General features: G+C 43.6%; 1 protein-coding gene across 1 annotated transcript in view; it reads left to right on the top strand.

Annotated features, from left to right (window-relative positions):
* TRAPPC9 (trafficking protein particle complex subunit 9) overlaps positions 1-17,173 on the top strand; it is a gene marked incomplete at its 5' end in the record, with an annotated part of 911,701 nt that extends 894,528 nt beyond the window's left edge. The window contains 2 exons of the mRNA XM_082257414.1: positions 13,031-13,254; positions 16,776-17,173. Coding sequence (XP_082113540.1) covers positions 13,031-13,254; positions 16,776-16,955 — 404 coding nt within the window. The 3' untranslated portion in view covers positions 16,956-17,173. The remainder of the gene's footprint in view (positions 1-13,030; positions 13,255-16,775) is intronic.
* Positions 17,174-17,710: the final 537 nt, after the last annotated feature.

Here is a 17,710-nt window from a genome sequence, read left to right as displayed (position 1 = left end):
CAGGATCGAGGCAGAAGGGATTACGGTCATATTAGTGGCTCCAGGTTGGGCTTGCCAGGCTTGGTTCACCGATCTGGTGTGGCTGGTCGCCGACGTTCCTTGGAAGCTTCCTTTCGGGGAGGATCTGCAGTCTCAAAGACTGATTTTCCATCCTGCTTTACAGTCGCTGGCTTTGACGGCTTTGCTGTTGAACACCAGGTGCTGAAGGATAGAGATTTATCTGAGTCAGTGATTCCTACACTGTTAAAAGCTAGGAAATTTACTTCTAGGAAGATCTAACATCACACGTGGAAGACGTACATTGCGTGATGGGTCTCCTGGGGTTCATCCTCGCTCCTTCTCCGTGGCTCGGATCTTGACCTTCCTTCAATGAGGGGGTTAAACAGAAATTGGCCTTGAGTACCATCAAGAGCCAGGTGTCAGCTTTGGCAATCTTCTTCCAACGACCTTTGGCCACACTCTCCCTGGTGCGTACCTTTCTTCAGGGTGTCCGGCATTCGATTCCTCCAGTGCGGTATCTGTTGCTGCCTTGGGACCTCAATTTGGTGACTTCGGCCCTCCAGGAGCCTCCCTTTGAGAATCTTCGGGAGATTCCCGTGCTTACGGTGTTCCAGAAGGTGGCCTTTTTGGTTGGCTATCACCTCTGCGCACAGGGTGTCAGAACTGGAGGTGTTATCCTGTTGTTCACCTTACCTGGTGATTCACAGAGATACGGTGGTTCTTCGCCCCTGTCCGTAGTTCCTTTTAAAGGTTGTCTCTGATTTTCGTTTGAATGAAGACATCGTGTTGCCTTCCCGGGGTCCCAGGCCTAAACATCCAAAGGAAATTGCCTTGCATGCCTTGGATGTGGTCCCGGCAATTAGGGTGTACCTGGCAGCTACGGAGTCTTTCAGGAAGTCAGACTCACTATTTGTGCCTCATAAAGCGTTGTCCGCTTCTTCTGTGACCATTTCCAGATGGATCAGACAGTGATTCAGGCCTATTACATCAAGGAATCCAAAGGAATCCAAAAGGTTCCTCTTTTCCCTGTTAAGGCACACTCTACTAGGACGCTTAGTGCCTCTTGGGCCTTCAGTCATCAGGCGTCAGTGACGCAGGTTTGCAAGGCGGCCACCTGGTCGTCGGTGCACACTTGCAGCAAGTTTTATAAAGTGAATGTGTTAGCATCTGCGGATGCTTCTTTTAGCCGCAAGGTTTTGCAGGCTGCTGTTGAAAGGACCTGATCCTCCTTGGAGGTCTATTGTTTTTTTTTAGGTGGGCTTTAGTTGTTTTGGTTAAGCTCCTGTTGCCTGGTTTGCTACTGTTTATCCTTGGGAATTTTTTTTGCTGTTCCCACCCCTCATGTTTAACACTGCTTTGGGACGTCCCAATGCTTAAGAATATCAGGAGCTGTGTCCATCAATGAACGAAAGAGAAAATGGGATTTTGGACTTACCGTAAAATCAATTTCTCTGATGTTCATTGACGGACACAGCACCCACCCCTCTGTGACACTGCTTGTAACAAAACGGAGTACCAATAGCAGGGAGAGGGATGCCCCCCTGGGCGTAGCCAGACTTTTTGTTTGCCTAGTGTACTACGCCTATAAGGGGCAGTATAACCCAATGGTTAAGAATACCAGAAGCTGTTTCCGTCAATGAACATCAGAGGAAATAGATTTTACGGTAAGTAAAAAATCCAATTTTTTTTAAAGGGGCGGGGGGGGGGGGTGATTCTTCTCTATACCCACGGTAATAATAAATAAATGAATATATATATATATATATGTGAATACTGTATGTGTGTGTGTATGTATATATATATATATATATATATATATATATATATATATATATATACATACAGTATATATATATATATATATATATATATATATATATATGTGTATAAAACAATTGTATTTAGTATTACATATTTAAAGCATACATATATATATAGAGTTAAAAAATTATAGTGCGGCTGTTCTGTATTTACATATACTGTGTGTGTGTATATATATATATACACACACACACACACACACAAGCATACAGTATACATATATAATATATTCTGTCTGAGTACAGGTGCCCTATCAGCAGAGTTTTTCTTTCCATGGTCTCCCAGAGCTGATATCAATATTTAGTTATCTGCGTTCAACGGATGACCGCGCCTAATAAGTATACAATCACCCCCCGTTCCTACACCGTTGACCGGCCTACGTACTCCAAGCTAAATTTACTTTCTTCTTCAAGAGCTGGAAGCCTCTTATTCACCATAGCAGATGTAACGATGACCTAATATTGTAAAATATTCAAATGAATGCAAATCTGATGTAATATCATCGCCAGCCGTAGTACTTGCGTCATTTACAGATCTGTGTAAAACTGTTGGTGGATTTTTAAGATAGAAATATAAGTTTTTTTTTTTCTTACATAGATTTGTGTGAATTCAGGAAATTTATGAATTATTTTGAAAGGCTGTGAGAATCTAACAATAGCTGAGAAACTACGAAGACAAAAAAGGGCTCATGCCACGTTTAGCTGCGTCACAGAATACCCGGGGCTGGAGGCTAGCCCAACGTCATCTCTGCACTCATCTATTTGAGGCAACACTTTTATACCCTTCAAGTCTTATTTTATATACATCTGTGAAACAAAGCGTAGATTGCTTTTCACTTTCCCTGGATGTAGATTGTCCTGTCCATTCTTAAAGTGGATCTCTCAGTAACATTACCAGTGTGAATGAATACAGTCTGGTGACTCTGTCTAGGCTGAGAGGATGTCATCAGTTTGCTGCAGGCAGGAGGAAGAATTTCCACAGTCTCCTCTAGCACCAAAAGACCTTGTCCCTGGCATTGGTTGGATACCCTTGTACTTTTGATCAGTATTGGTTAGTGCTTGCTTGCTTATTTGTATTATTATGGTTATGCATATATGTGTGTGTGTATATATATATATATATAGGAGATGCACCTGTGTGTATATATATATATATATATATATATATATATATACACACACAGGTGCATCTCCTAAAATTAGAATATCCTTCATAAGTTAATTTATTTCAGTATTTCAATTCAAAAAGTGAAACTCATATATTTTATATACAGTATCTCACAAAAGTGAGTACACCTCTTACATTTTTGTAAATATTTTATTATATCTTTTCATGTGACAACACTGAAGAAATGACACTTTGCTACAATGTAAAGTAGTGAGTGTACAGCTTGTATAACAGTGTAAATTTGCTGTCCCCTCAAAATAACTCAACACACAGCCATTAATGTCTAAACCGCTGGCAACAAAAGTGAATAGTAGCACTTCATACTTCCCTCTGCTGACCGGCTTTATGGAGATGCTGATTTCATTTTCCAGCAGGACTTGGCACCGCCCACACTGCCAAAAGTACTGATACCTGGTATCACTGTGCTTGATTGGCCAGAAAACACGCCTGAGCTAAACCCCATAGAGAATCTGTGGGGTATTGTCAAGAGGAAGATGAGAGACACCAGACCCAACAATGCAGATGAGCTGAAGGCCGCTATCAAAGCAACCTGGGCTTCCATAACACCTCAGCAGTGCCACAGGCTGATCGCCTCCATGTCACACCGCATTAATGCAGTAATTCATGCAAAAAAAGACATGGACATACTTTTCAGTAAGCCACCATTTCTGTATCAAAAATCCTTTTTTTTTTTTTTTTTTTTTTTTATTGGTCTTATGTAATTCTAATTTTCTGAGATACTAATATGTATTCTAATTTTCTGAGATTTCTGTAAGCCATAATCATCAAAATTAAAAGAAAGAAATGGTTGAAATCTATCACTATGTGTGTAACGCATCTATATAAAATATATGAGTTTCACCTTTTGAATTGAGTTACTGAAATAAATTATCTTTTTGATAATATTCTAATTTTATGAGATGCACCTGTATGTGTGTGTATGTATGTATATATATATATATATATATATATATATATATATACATATATATACACAGTATATATATATATATATGATCATAATAAAAAATGATAGAATACAATTATTTAGATAGATATAGTGTATGTGATATGTGTGTGTGTATATATATATATATATATATATATATATATATATATATATATATATATACATACACTATATTGTCAAAAGTATTGGTACGCCTGCCTTTAAACACACATGAACTTTAATAACGTCTTAGTCTGTAGGGTTCAATATTGAGTTGGCCCACCCTTTGCAGCTATAACAGCTTCAACTCTTCTGGGAAGGCTGTCCACAAGGTTTAGGAGTGTCTATGGAAATGTTTGACAATTCTTCCAGAAGCAAATTTGTGAGGTCAGGCACTGATGTTAGAGAGAAGGCCTGGCTCGCAGTCTCCGCTCTAATTCATCCCAAAGGTGTTCTATTGGGTTGAGGTCAGGACTCTGTGCAGGCCAGTCAAGTTCCTCCACCCCAAACTCACTCATCCATGTCTTTATGAACCTTGCTTTGTGCACTGGTCCAAATCATTTGGTGGAGGGGGACTTATGGTGTGGGGTTGTTTTTCAGGGGTTGGGCTTTTTCCAGTATGACTGCACAATGATAAAATAAAATTATATAAATATAGTATGTGTGTGTGTGTGTATATATATATATATATATGCTATATTATTATTATTATTATACAGGATTTATATAGCGCCAACAGTTTGCGCAGCGCTTAACAAAATGAAGGAAGACATTACAGTTACACTACAATTTGGAACATATAGATAGATTTAGTGTGTGTGCGTGTGTATATATATATATATCATCGTAATCACAAATTATATAATAAAATTATATATATATATATATATATACACATAATTTTCCTTTTTCTTAATTTTTTTTTATCTTTTTGCTGCTATGTGGCGTGCACCGCGGCCTAAGTTTCGTTGTGTTTTAATATGCAAAAGCAATCATTTATTTTTATATTTCTTATCTCAAAGTGATCACAAAAAAATCCAATTGAAAGTTGACCCCCGTATCTCCTTCTGCTCCTCTCCCCGTCACTCCTCTGCTGCTCTGTCCAGCTCTGGGAAGTGAAATAAGATTTCTCAGCGTAGCTATGTATCATTTTATAGATGCTTTTGATGGAAAAACGTTTTATGCTTGACGAAGAAAAAAAAAAAAACTGAATTGGAAAATGGAATCCTGCGTTGGACTCTTTGGAAGCCGCTTTGATTTCAGCATCAGACAGTTGATCTCGACTTAATTAAATGCGATTGTACTTCATACGAGTGTTTACAGCAAACGTTCATCGGGAAAATCAGAGGAGACGCAGATTCCAATGCCGTTACATGCCAAGATAAAGACGCCATCTTATCTCTGAAATGATATCAGTTATTTATATCACAGAGTTCCTTTTTTTTTTTTGGTATGATGGAAAACCTTTACATTTTTCGTGGATGCTTCTCACATCATACCGAGAAGATTGATGCTTCCAGAAATACGGGGTGCGCTGCTTATTGTTTATCTCCATTTTATAAATGCTAAATGCCTGGCTCTCTTGCTGATCCAGCAGAAATAGCACTTTTTCAGTCACTGATATCGGATCTCCTGATCTCTGTACTTCTGACGTCAGAGGATCAGCAAGATCAGGAGATGAGCATAGCAGTTTTTTATAGGTTTTATGTAAGATGAAAAAACTTCCCAAGACCCTCCAGCATTTCAATAAAAATCAATCTATCTTCCAAGGGTCTTCTGGCTGGTCATGTGACATCACTGGTCCTTCCTCTGCAGAGGTCCTTTTTCTGCACCGAATGGAGTACAGGCAATGACCTGTGATCATAATAGTCTGAATTAGGGCTGTGTGATGTCATAATTCCTAGGAGGTGGGTCAATACCAGAGGAAGCGGTGAGTCATTCAGCCTAGAGGACTGGTGACATCCAGTGGCATAAAAGAAGTACTATGGGTGACCGCTACAGATTAGAAAAGCCTGTCCCCTGCCACCATGCTTCACAGTGGGATCCTTGGTGTCCGTGTGGAAACTGTGGCTTCTCTGTAGAGGTCTGACACATCTCATGCTAACTCTGCCCTACTTGTCTGCATTCAGTAAAGCTCATCCCATCTGCTGGTTGGAGAACTCTTGCTCTGACTCTGCAGGGGGGGGGGGGGTATCAGACCGCTGTAGAGAAGCCACTGCTTCCAAAAAACAAGAAGGGTCCTTTTTTTAGTATGTTGGCAGGGGACAGGCTTTTCTACTCAGTCTGTGGCTGTTTTCTAGACCAGTGGGATCATAATAGTCTGAGTTAGGGCTGTGTGATGTCATACCCCCAGGGGGTGGATCTATACTAAAAGAATCGGGTTGAATGCTACTCTGTGTCATTCAGACTAGAGGACTGGTGACATCTAGTGGCAGAAAATAAGTACTATGTGGGACAGCTCCAGATTAGAAAAGCCTGCCCCCTGCCACCATGCTTCACAGTGGGATCCTTGGTGTCTGTGTGGAAGCAGTGGTCTCTCTGTAGAGGTTTGACATGCTGAATCAGCACTACAGGTCTGCATTCAGCAAAGCTCATCTCACCTGCTGATTGAAGACCTCTAGCTCTGACTTAGCAGGGGGTGGTGTATCATACCTCTGCAGAGAGACCACTGCTTCTAAAAAAACAACAAGGGTCCTCCTTTGAAGTATGTTGGCAGGGGGCAGGCTTTTCTACTCAGGCTGTGGCTGTTTTTTAGACCTATGTGATCATAATAGTCTGAATTTAGGGCTGTGTGATGTCATTGCCCTAGGGGGTGGGTCTATACTAGAGGAAGCAGGTTGGATGCCACTCTGTGTCATTCATCCTAGAGGACTGGTGACACTAGTGACAGAAAATAAGTACTATGGGGGACAGTTCCAGATTACAAAAGCCTGTCCCCTGCCACCATGCTTCACAGTGGGATCCTTGGTGTCTTTGTGGAAGCAATGTTCTCTCTGTAGAGGTCTGACACTTCTCATGGTATGTCCGACCTCTGCAGAGAGACCACTGCTTCCACAAAAACAACAAGGGTCCTTCTCTGCAGTATGTTGGCAGAGGACAGGCTTTTCTACTCAGGCAGTGGCTGTTTTCTAGGACCTAGTCACACTTCAATGTTCCTGTGCAGGCTGGGCCACGCCTTAAGGTGCGTTGATTTAGGGTTACCAATGCTCTCAAGAATAGAGTAAGGAATGGCATGCGGCATTTTTCCTGACACAGCATACCAGAGTGCACAGCAGTGGTGCTCTGCAACACATGTGCTTTGGAGCTGCATTGCTTTGCTGCGTTGGAGTAGGTGCCATGGAAAATGAATGGCGCTGAAAAGCGCTACATCACAAAAGTGGGGTTTGCCCCTAAGCCCGCATTCACACTGCAGCGGCACGAATCTGTACTACTTCGGGGGCGACTTGTGAAGTCCCGTGCACCGCGACTTCGGTGCGACTTGCACGCACTTCATATAATGAATGTCTATGCAAGTCGCTCCAAGGTCGCCCCGAAGTAGTACAGGGCCCCTTTTCTAAGTCGGAGCGACTTGTGTCGCTCCTATTAGAACGGGTCCTGTAGCAGTCAATGGACCACGACGGACCGCGACTTGTCAGGCTGACAAGTCGCGGCAGTGTGAATGGAGCCTAAGACTTGCCACTAGTTTTGAAGCACCTATAATATAATTAGCAATATTTAACAAATAGAGAGAGCTAGGCCAGTGCACAAGGTGGACCTCGGGATGACGGTAGAGCCACTAGAACATGGGTCTTCAAAATATGGCCCTCTAGTTGTTTAGGAACTACAATTGCCATCATGCTTAGCCATATCTGTGCATGTCAGAGTTTTACAATGCCTCATGGGATGTGTAGTTCCGCAACAGCTGGAGGTCTGTAGTTTCAGGATCCCTGCACTAGAAGGACAGGCCGTGTCAGCCGAGCTAGGTCTACACGAGGAATGCTAATATGTGACTTGTGTGTATATAGAACCAGGAGGCCGCTTCTCCGATTATGAGCGGATGATTTACATATTGCCCCTGGAGAGTCGTTATAAGATCTCTGTAAGTAATAATTATTTCGAGAGGATGTCTGGGTTTGTGAAAGAACAGGAATTTGTCTTTAGTTATCAGCAGATGGATCCATCACGATTGAGTGAGAAAAACTAATGATGCTTTGTTAAGGCCTCTGTTTCCTTATTATTAATGTAATCTCTGCAATTATAGATTACAGCCCCAACTGCAGGAAATGATCATTCTGCAACATGGCTGGGTGCAATCTTATACTCTTACATATTTGTTATGAATGTAGCAGTTGAAGGAGAGAATTGGGTGATATCTGGGGGTGACCACAAGCCCCCCCCCCCTCCCCCACTTCTTGATGCCTCAAACCTTTTTGTATCCGAAATACAGGGAAGGGTTAGGACTGGGGACAAGCTTTGTTCAGTCTAATACTCATTTTGTGAACAAAATCTAAATTGACAAACCGCGCTCCTACAGTAATGTGTGAATCCATCAAATATATACCATACTAGACCATAATAAAGTGCATAAAAATACCAATGTGCTATAAACAAGACAGCTTATAGTAAAACCACTGTATATATAAACCAATAAATATAGTGCATAAAAATGTCCATTAACCCCAAGGGATCTTCTCTAAGTTCTCCATTAAATAAACCGTGATCTTTGTGCTCTTGTCCACCGGCATTAGGTGAAAAACCTACTCACCAGAGGTAAGCTTGGGTCTCACATATAGAGTTTGATGAGGGAGACCCTCATAGCAGTAGAGGGGCCCCTTTATATGATCCACTTCAAACAAACTCCAAAAAGGATGTACCATAAATCAAAAGGAAACGGAGCAAAATACCTTCCGTAGTGTAGTAATTTGGTATTTATTTAAAAGCCCAAAGTTAAAATTACACTTACAGTGTTATGAGTAAATCAGAGCTCTGCTCAAAATGCAGGGACGCCGATTGCGCTCCAACTGGCGGAAGTGACGTGTCACTTTACCCTACGCGTTTTGTCAGAGACGTCTGACGTCATCAGGGGTCACATGCTGAACCCATGGTCGCATTCTAACTGGCCCACTGGGATGCGGCCGGGGGAATTCCCCATCCCATGGTTGCATGTATGCAAGGGTAAGGGATGCATATGATAATGGAGATGCGTAATTGATCTAATATGGTTGCATGGCCATATTTGGCCAATGCCATTGACCTAATATGGCCATGTGACCATATTGGATGGATGATGTCATGACCATTCCGCCCCTTTGGTGTACGTGCAGTTGAAGGGATGGGAATGCTCTAGTGGTAGCTGATTGGGACAGTGGGGATGCCATTATGTGCCCACAGGGTTTTGCCAAACTTAGGTCAGACCAAGTTCACACCAAACCCAACCTGATTGGGTCAGTGGGGAGGCCATTATGTGCCCACAGGGTTCTGCTGAACTGGGCTCAGACCAAGTTCACACCAAACGCAGCCTGAATGGGTCAGTGGGGATGCCATTGTGTGCCCACAGGGTTTTGCCAAACTTAAGTCAGACCAAGTTCATACCAAACCCAACCTCATTGGATCAGTGGGGATGCCATTATGTGCCCACAGGGTTCTTCCAAACTGGGCACAGACCAAGTTCACACCAAGCCCAGCTTGATTAAGTCAGTGGGGATGCCATTATGTGCCCACAGGGTTCTGCTGAACTGGGCTCAGACCAAGTTCACACCAAACCCAGCCCGATTAGGTCAGTGGGGATGCCATTATGTGCCCACAGGGTTCTGCCAAACTGGGCTCAGACCAAGTTTACACCAAACCCAGCCCGATTGGGTCAGTGGGGATGCCATTATGTGCCTGCAGGGTTCTGCTGAACTGGGTTCAGACCAAATTCACTCCATACCCAGCCTGATTGGGTCAGTGGGGATGCCATTATGTGCCCACAGGGTTCTGCTGAACTGGGCTCAGACCAAGTTCACACCAAACCCAGCCCGATTAGGTCAGTGGGGATGCCATTATGTGCCCACAGGGTTCTGCCAAACTGGGCTCAGACCAAGTTTACACCAAACCCAGCCCGATTGGGTCAGTGGGGATGCCATTATGTGCCTGCAGGGTTCTGCTGAACTGGGTTCAGACCAAATTCACTCCATACCCAGCCTGATTGGGTCAGTGGGGATGCCATTATGTGCCCACAGGGTTCTGCTAAACTGGGCTCAGACCAAGTTCACACCAAACCCAGTCCGATTGGGTCAGTGGGGATGTTATTAGGTACCCACAGGGTTCTGCCGAACTGGGCTCAGACCAAGTTCACACCAAACCCAGCCTGATTAGGTCAGTGGGGATGACATTATGTGCCCACAGGGTTCTGCCAAGCTGGGCTCAGACCAATTTCACACCAAACCCAGCCTGATTAGGTCAGTGGGGATGCTACCACATGACAGCCTCTCATGGTTTCTGCCAAACTGAGTTTGGACCATGTTTAGACCCAACCCAGCTCATCCCTGGTTAAGACCTTTGTCAGGTTTTCTCTCCCATCTATGACCCATTGAGGAGATTTTCTTTCTCTTCCTGTCCCCCTATCCCAGGTGCACGATGTATGGGGAAACCGACCCGACACAGACACCACCAAAGGGAGAGAAACTCTCCAGTTAAAGCTTTTTTTTTTTTTAACTGCTGGTCTATAGATATACAATAAAAAGGGGCCTTGAACTCTGCTTTAACTGATGGCTTAGTAAATTTGTCTTTTAAACATTGCAATTTGGTAATTTTAATTATCTATAATTGGAGATTGGACATTTCCAATAATTGCATCTTTCTTCTTTTTTTTAACAGTAAAATTTCATTGAAAGTTTCCAAAAATCACATTCACAAAAAAACATTGCTGCATCTTAGATACAGCATATATGGTGCAGTGTAGAGATCAGCATACAGAGTCCTTCAAGGGTGTGAAACAATTGTGGTTAATTATTAACAGAGGTAGTTGTTGCAGATGACAGATTTACAACAGGAATTTTCAATAACAGGAGTCATAAGGGGCGGAAGAGAATATCGTCAGCAATTACAAGTTCAAGGTGTCTTGCTGTTTATGAATAGGATGTTTTTTTTTTTTTTTTTTTCTTTTGGGGGGGTGAAAGGAAAAAAAGTAATGAGTGTGTGTGGGATGAAAGTCGGGTTTTCTTTGGGATCAGGTGGATTGTAACCATGCAGTTCATATTTTGTCTTATTTAGCAGGTTAGCAGGACAGACTCTGCTCATGTATGTCAACATAGGATGGGGATGATGGAGGTTGGGTTTGGAGGTTTCTTCTGTAGGATCAGTTGGCTTGTAGCCATGTGGACCATATTTTGTCGTATTTAGTAGGGGAGCACATTTTGGATAGAAAAACACAAATCATCATTGGACGGGGGAAAGATTTCAGTTTTCATATGAGGATTGCCTCTCTTCTAGCATAGCAGGATACATAGAAGAAGAAAAGTTTATTATGTTTTTGCCAAATGGCTGCTAATATGGGCTTTGCTTTTCCCCAGTAGTGAAAGACATGGGGCCATCACTATGGGGCCAACTTCAAGTTGGTGTCAAAGTGTCTTGCTGTTGAAAAATAGAATGTTTTTGTGTTTTTTTTCTTTTGGGGGGGGTTGCAGGAAGGTAAAAAGGTACGTGTGTGTGTGGGAATGAAGGTCGGGGAGGGTTTTTTTGTTCGGAGCAGGTGGATTTGAGCCACGTGGACCATATTTTGTCCTATTTAGCAGGGCAGCCTCTAATTGTATATGTCAGTTGGTACGTTGGGAGCACATTTTGGATAGCCAAGCACCAATCAACATAGGATGGGGGAATGAAGGTCGGGGTGGGGGGAGTTTGTTTGTTATCAGGTGGCTTGTAGCCATATGTACCATCTTTTGTCTTTTAGCAGGGCAGCCTCTACTCATATATGTCAGGTGGTATGTTGGGAGCACATTTTGGATAGCCAAGCACCAATCAACATAGAATGGGTGTGATGAAGGTTGGGGTGGGGGGTTTCTTTAGGATCAGGTGGCTTGCAGCCATAAGGACCATATTTTGTTTTATTTAGTATGATAGCCTCTACTCATTTATGTCCATTGTTACCTTGGGAGAACATTTTGGATAGCCAAGCAACAGTCAACATGAAGGTCGGGTTGGGGGGTTCTTTGGGATCAGGTGGCTTGTAGCCATGTGGACCATTTTTTTGTCTTATGTAGTAGGGTAGCCTCTAACTATTAATTTCAATTGGTACGTTGGGAGCACATTTTGGATAGCTAAACACCAATCAATATAGGACAGGGGTTGGAGGGAATGAAGGTTGGGGGGGTTCTTTTGGATCAGGTGGATTGTAGCCATGAGGACCCTGATTTGTCCTATTTAGCATGGCAGCCTCTGCTCATATATATCAATTGGGAGCACATTTTGGATAGCTAAACACCAATCAATATAGGACAGGGGTTGGAGGGAATGAAGGTTGGGGGGGTTCTTTTGGATCAGGTGGATTGTAGCCATGAGGACCCTGATTTGTCCTATTTAGCATGGCAGCCTCTGCTCATATATATCAATTGGGAGCACATTTTGGATAGTTGAACACGAATCACCATAGGACTGGGATGCGATGTCAATTTTCATATAAGGAGTGTCTCCCTTCTAACATAGCAAGATATACAGAAAAGGAAGAGTTGAATATGTTTTTTTGGGAGGCAGGATTGCCAATTGCCTGCTAATTTGGTCATTGCTTGTCCCCAATAGTTGAAGACATGGGGCCACCACTGGACCACCATGTGGTAACAGGGGCCAAGTTCAAGCTGGCATTTCTTACAAATGGGGGAAAAAGTTGGGTAATGCAACACAGTCCCTGTTGAGTTTATTATATTTCATGAAGAAATTACAACTGGACAAATGGGTCTGTGGCAGAGATTGTCAGTTTTGTATATTGTGACCCACTGCCATCCTCCTAATTTTTTGTTTCTTTTTAAAGGTTCAGTAAATGTTTGATGTCATTAAGTTGTCGGTGATATAAATAAGCTGATTATTTTCTGGATTATCCATCAAAATGATTCACCCGCGTACGCTATTGTGTTTCAGATTTGCTGGTAGATGGAAAACCATGTGACTTTGACATCATCGTAGACTGTAAAGTCGGAGACCCTATACGCCTGGAGGTGAGAATGACCAATTGCAGTAAAAGCACCGTGGGTCCGTTTGCCCTGACAGTGATCCCGTATCAAGACTACCAGAACGGCGTCCATAACTACGACCTGAAAAACATTGTCACCTTTGTGGGCTCCAACACCTTCTATATTAACTCGGTAAGTAGACAAGCCACGCTATTTACTTCATTGTATTACTGAGGACTTTATTGATCGCACTTGTGTGCACACACACTGCACCTTGTCAATGAATACTGAGGGGGGGGGACGGGGAACTTGTAGTACCCAGGCTTGCTCCGGAATATGATGATTTCACTACTGCTTGATTATTTACCCCTTCTCACCCATCCCTGAGTCCCTTTAAAAGGTGCTAGACACCCGAATGGGTGGGAAGGATCAGCGATCATGTGAGCACTGTGATTGACTGCCACTTGGTCGGGAGCCGGTCCCACTGGCTACCGATTGTTAGTAGGGAGTGAGAGCTTTGCCAGCTCGGTCTCCGCACTGAGAGCATGTAGTAAGCACTAAAGAATCGGCCGCCGGGTGACACACATGTGCAGCATGTGGGCATCAAAACTCTTCAAAACATAAATGTCTCTGATCTGTGGAAGAGGACATATGATTAAAGGAGGCACGGGACCACCTGCTATCCTCAGAGTTGTGACCGTCTCTGTATAAACCAATGGGAAAGAGAACAAGGGGGAAGAAAGCGCCAGCTAAGTGTAGTATCCCAGTTACAAGGTTTAATAAGAATACAGTAACACTTACAAAAGTAAATAGAAAGTATGCTCTTCTGGTACAAAGTATGTAAATCCTTCCTGCAGGACTTCTGACATCAGCTCCCACTGCTGGGGAAGAAGATGGCCAGCTGAGGAGCCTGGAGGAGCCCTGGGAGACCGCGTTGACCATCAAGGAACAGCAGAAGTGATGTCACCAGAAGGATGGGAGGACCAGATGAGGCAAGGCTATGCACTTGGAGCATCTAGCTCCTTCTACAGGCCTCGTCCGCTGTGTGTTCCACTCTGGTTAGCCTGGTCTCCCGGGGTTCCTCCAGGCTCCCAAGCTGGCCATCTCCTTCTCCAGCAGTCTGGACCGATGCCAGCAGTCGTGCAGGACGGATTTAGGAGGAACCAACATCTACATACTTTGTACCAGATGAGCATACTTTCTATTTACTTTTGTGAGTGTTTGTAATCTACTGTTGTTAAGCCTTTTAACTGCTGGTGCTTTCTTCCCCCTTGTTCTTATTCTTACCTGAGCCAGAGCTGCATCGGCTCTCACCGCTCTCTCCCTCCTCCCTGGGCAGATTGATAGCAGTGGGAGCCATTGGCTTCCGCTGTTGTCAATCAAATGCTTTGCCGGGCGAGCAGGGGGGCAGGGCTGAGCCACCCACTCTGTGTCAATAGACGCAGACAGGGTGGCTCGGGAGCGAGCACACACAGGTGCCCCTATGGAAAGAGGAGGAGCCTGGAGCGCCGGCTGGGAACCCCAAAAGAAGTTGCCCTGCAACTTCGTTCCGACTTTGATTGGACTTAATGTGACTTTTTACACTCTATGGCGTTGAAGTCGTATCAACGTTGGACCAGAGTAGTGCGGGAACCTTTTCTAAAGTCAGAGCGAGTTATGTCAGATAAGTTAAGACGGCTCTTGTAGGGAAATATTGAATTTCACATGTCATGCAAGTTGTGCTCTCACAAGTCGGATCCCATGTCGCACCAGTGAAAACCGGGCCTAAATCTGATTATATTTTGCCTTAACTGGCCCCTCACCCCCGTCAACACATAATGACCATTTTCATTAAAAATCTTTTTTTTCATCGCTGGTTTTCTGTGCTTTTTTATACAATGCAGGCAGATCATGGCTGCTGGGAAGGCTTCCTGAAAGCATCACAGTACCCGGCCTTATTACTACTCTCAAGAGTCTGAGGACGCAATGCAAGCAGTGGGAGGAGTTATGCAAATATCAAAATGCCTTGATGGGTGGGTGTCAGTCTGGAGGAGTGGGCATGTCTAGGCAGGCTGTATTTAAATAGAGACCACACTAGGTGATGCTGATTGAAAGAAATTAAATCCAATGAATGAAAGGGGCGGGTCAGGAACTGGTAAGCTGGGGAGGAAAGTGCTAAAGCAGGGATCCCCAAAAGTTTAAAGAAAGAGCCAGTTTACCTTCAGACTTCAGGGGGGGGGGGGGCAAACTGTGCCCAGTGGGAGTAAACAACGTCTGATCTCTGGTATTAGGGGAAGAAATAATTGGTGTCTTTGAATGGAATAGTGCCCCAATTTTTTTGTCAGTAGAAAGTATTAAGCTCCATCCTTGGTGTCAGTGGCAGGAAAAGTGCCTCATCGTTGCTATCTGTGGAAGGAATAGTGCCCCATCCTTGGTGTCAGTGGAAGAAAAAGTGCCCCATCATTGGTGACAGTGGGAGAAATAGTGCCCCATCGTTAGTATCAGTGGAAGGAATAGTGCCCCATTTTTGTTGTTAGTGGAAGGAATAGTGCCCATCGTTGATGTCAGTGGAAGGAATAGTGCCCCATCGTTGATGTCAGTGGAAGGAATAGTGCCCCATCGTTGATGTCAGTGGAAGGAATAGTGCCCCATCGTTGATGTCAGTAGAAGGAATAGTGCCCCATCGTTGATGTCAGTAGAAGGAATAGTGCCCCATCATTGGTGTCAGTAGAAGGAATAGTGCCCCATTGATGATGTCAGTGGAAGGAATAGTGCCCCATCTTTGATGTCAGTAGAAGGAATAGTGCCCCATTGATGGTGTCAGTGGAAGGAATAGTGCCCCATTTTTGTTGTCAGTGGAAGGAAAAGTGCCCCATCATTGGTGACAGTGAGAGAAATAGTGCCCCATAATTAGTATCAGTGGAAGGAATAGTGCCCCATTTTTGTTGTCAGTGGAACAAATAGTGCCCATCGTTGATGTCAGTGGAAGGAATAGTGCCCCATTGTTGATGTTCGTAGAAGGAATAGTGCCCCATCGTTGATGTTCGTAGAAGGAATAGTGCCCCATCATTGGTGTCAGTGGAAGAAATAGAGCCCCATTTTTGTTGTCAGTGGAAGGTATTATGCCCCATCATTGGTATCAGTGGGAGGAATGGTGCCCCATCGTTGGTGTCAGTGAAAGGAATAGTGCCTCATCGTTGGTGTCAGTGGAAGTAATAGTGCCCCATTTTTGTTGTCAGTGGAAGGTGTTATGCCCCATCGTTGGTGTCAGTGGAAGGAATAATGCCCCATCCTTGGTGTAAGTGGAAGGAATAGTACCCCATTGTTGGTGTCAGTGGAAAGAATAGTGCCCCATCGTTGGGGTCAGTGGGAGGAATAGTGCCCCATCATTAGTGTCAGTGGCAGGAATAATGCCTCACGGGGCTGGATAAAGGCAAGCAGAGGGCCTCAGTTTGAAGTCTACTGGGCTAAAGGATACTGAACATTCCCCAGCCAGGGAATGAGGCGGGCTCTGCCTAACTTGCTGCAGCTTCTAATGCACAATATGAAAAGCTCGCAGTGTGCAGTGAAATCGGAGTAAGCCATTTTAGTACAGGAGAGGAGCTGGTATACCTGAAGAAGAGGCCAGAGGTCAGATTTAATTATCACATGTCACTGGAGTTCACCTTTAGAGTAGCCTTGGGCTCCTTTTGTCCTCAGTCCTCATCGGTGACAATTTTCCTCTCTTTTCGCAGGTTCAGCCTACAGAATATTCGGTGTGTTTCGGCTCTTTGCTCTTCCTCTACACCGGAGATTTCTTCCTGGATATAAAGTTTCAAGACGACAACGTCGCCCGGGAACTGCCGCTGTCTTGGTTTTGCCTCCCCAGTGTCCATATACGCGCTGTGAATGCCCTCAGTGAGGCCCAGCTCTGATTAGACCCCCTCATTTGTTTAAATTATTCCACACAGTTTTTATGTACTCCACGACTATTTACTGTCTAGATATTTAAGAGTTTGGAGAGTCAGAAGTCATTTAGCAGCTCATTCTCCTACAAATAAATGTTATCCAGTTATCACTATAAGGTAATATTGCATCTCTCTGACCTGGATCATCATTTCTCTACAGTACATGATTGAAGTGCAGTGTCTAAAAGCATGCACAGGAGGGAAATTTCTAGGGGGACAAAAGTCGATGCAGGCTGCAGCATTATAGGGTGTTTTAGGAACAAAGACACCCCATCATATATTTAAAGTGTTGTTTTGTCACATTTTTGGGGTTGTATTCGAAATGTGCAAAGAGAGATCACACAAATACTTATAAGTATAACATTTAATAAAAGTAATGACAGAGAAAATATGACAAGACTACAGTACTTAACTAAAGATGCTGTTTCTGCAATGGGTCCTTGCAATTACGTATATGGCATGGCACAGGTGACTACAAATGCATGCATGATTGCAAGCTCTGAAGACGAGACAAGTATTGCAAGCTGTGTGTGTGTTACAATGCCTTGATAAAGTATTTACACCCCTTGAAATTTTCCACATTTTGTCGTGTTACAACCAGAAACGTAAATGTATTTTATTGGGATTTTGTGAAAGACCAACACAAAGTGGCACATAATTGTGAAGTGGAAGGAAAATGATAAATGGTTTTCAACAGTTTTTACAAATAAATATGTGAAAAG

The sequence above is a fragment of the Pelophylax lessonae genome (genome assembly GCF_965119305.1).
Source record: "Pelophylax lessonae genome assembly, chromosome: 5".
Classification (NCBI taxonomy): Eukaryota; Metazoa; Chordata; class Amphibia; order Anura; family Ranidae; genus Pelophylax; species Pelophylax lessonae.
This window is presented reverse-complemented; position numbering and strand designations above follow the sequence as displayed.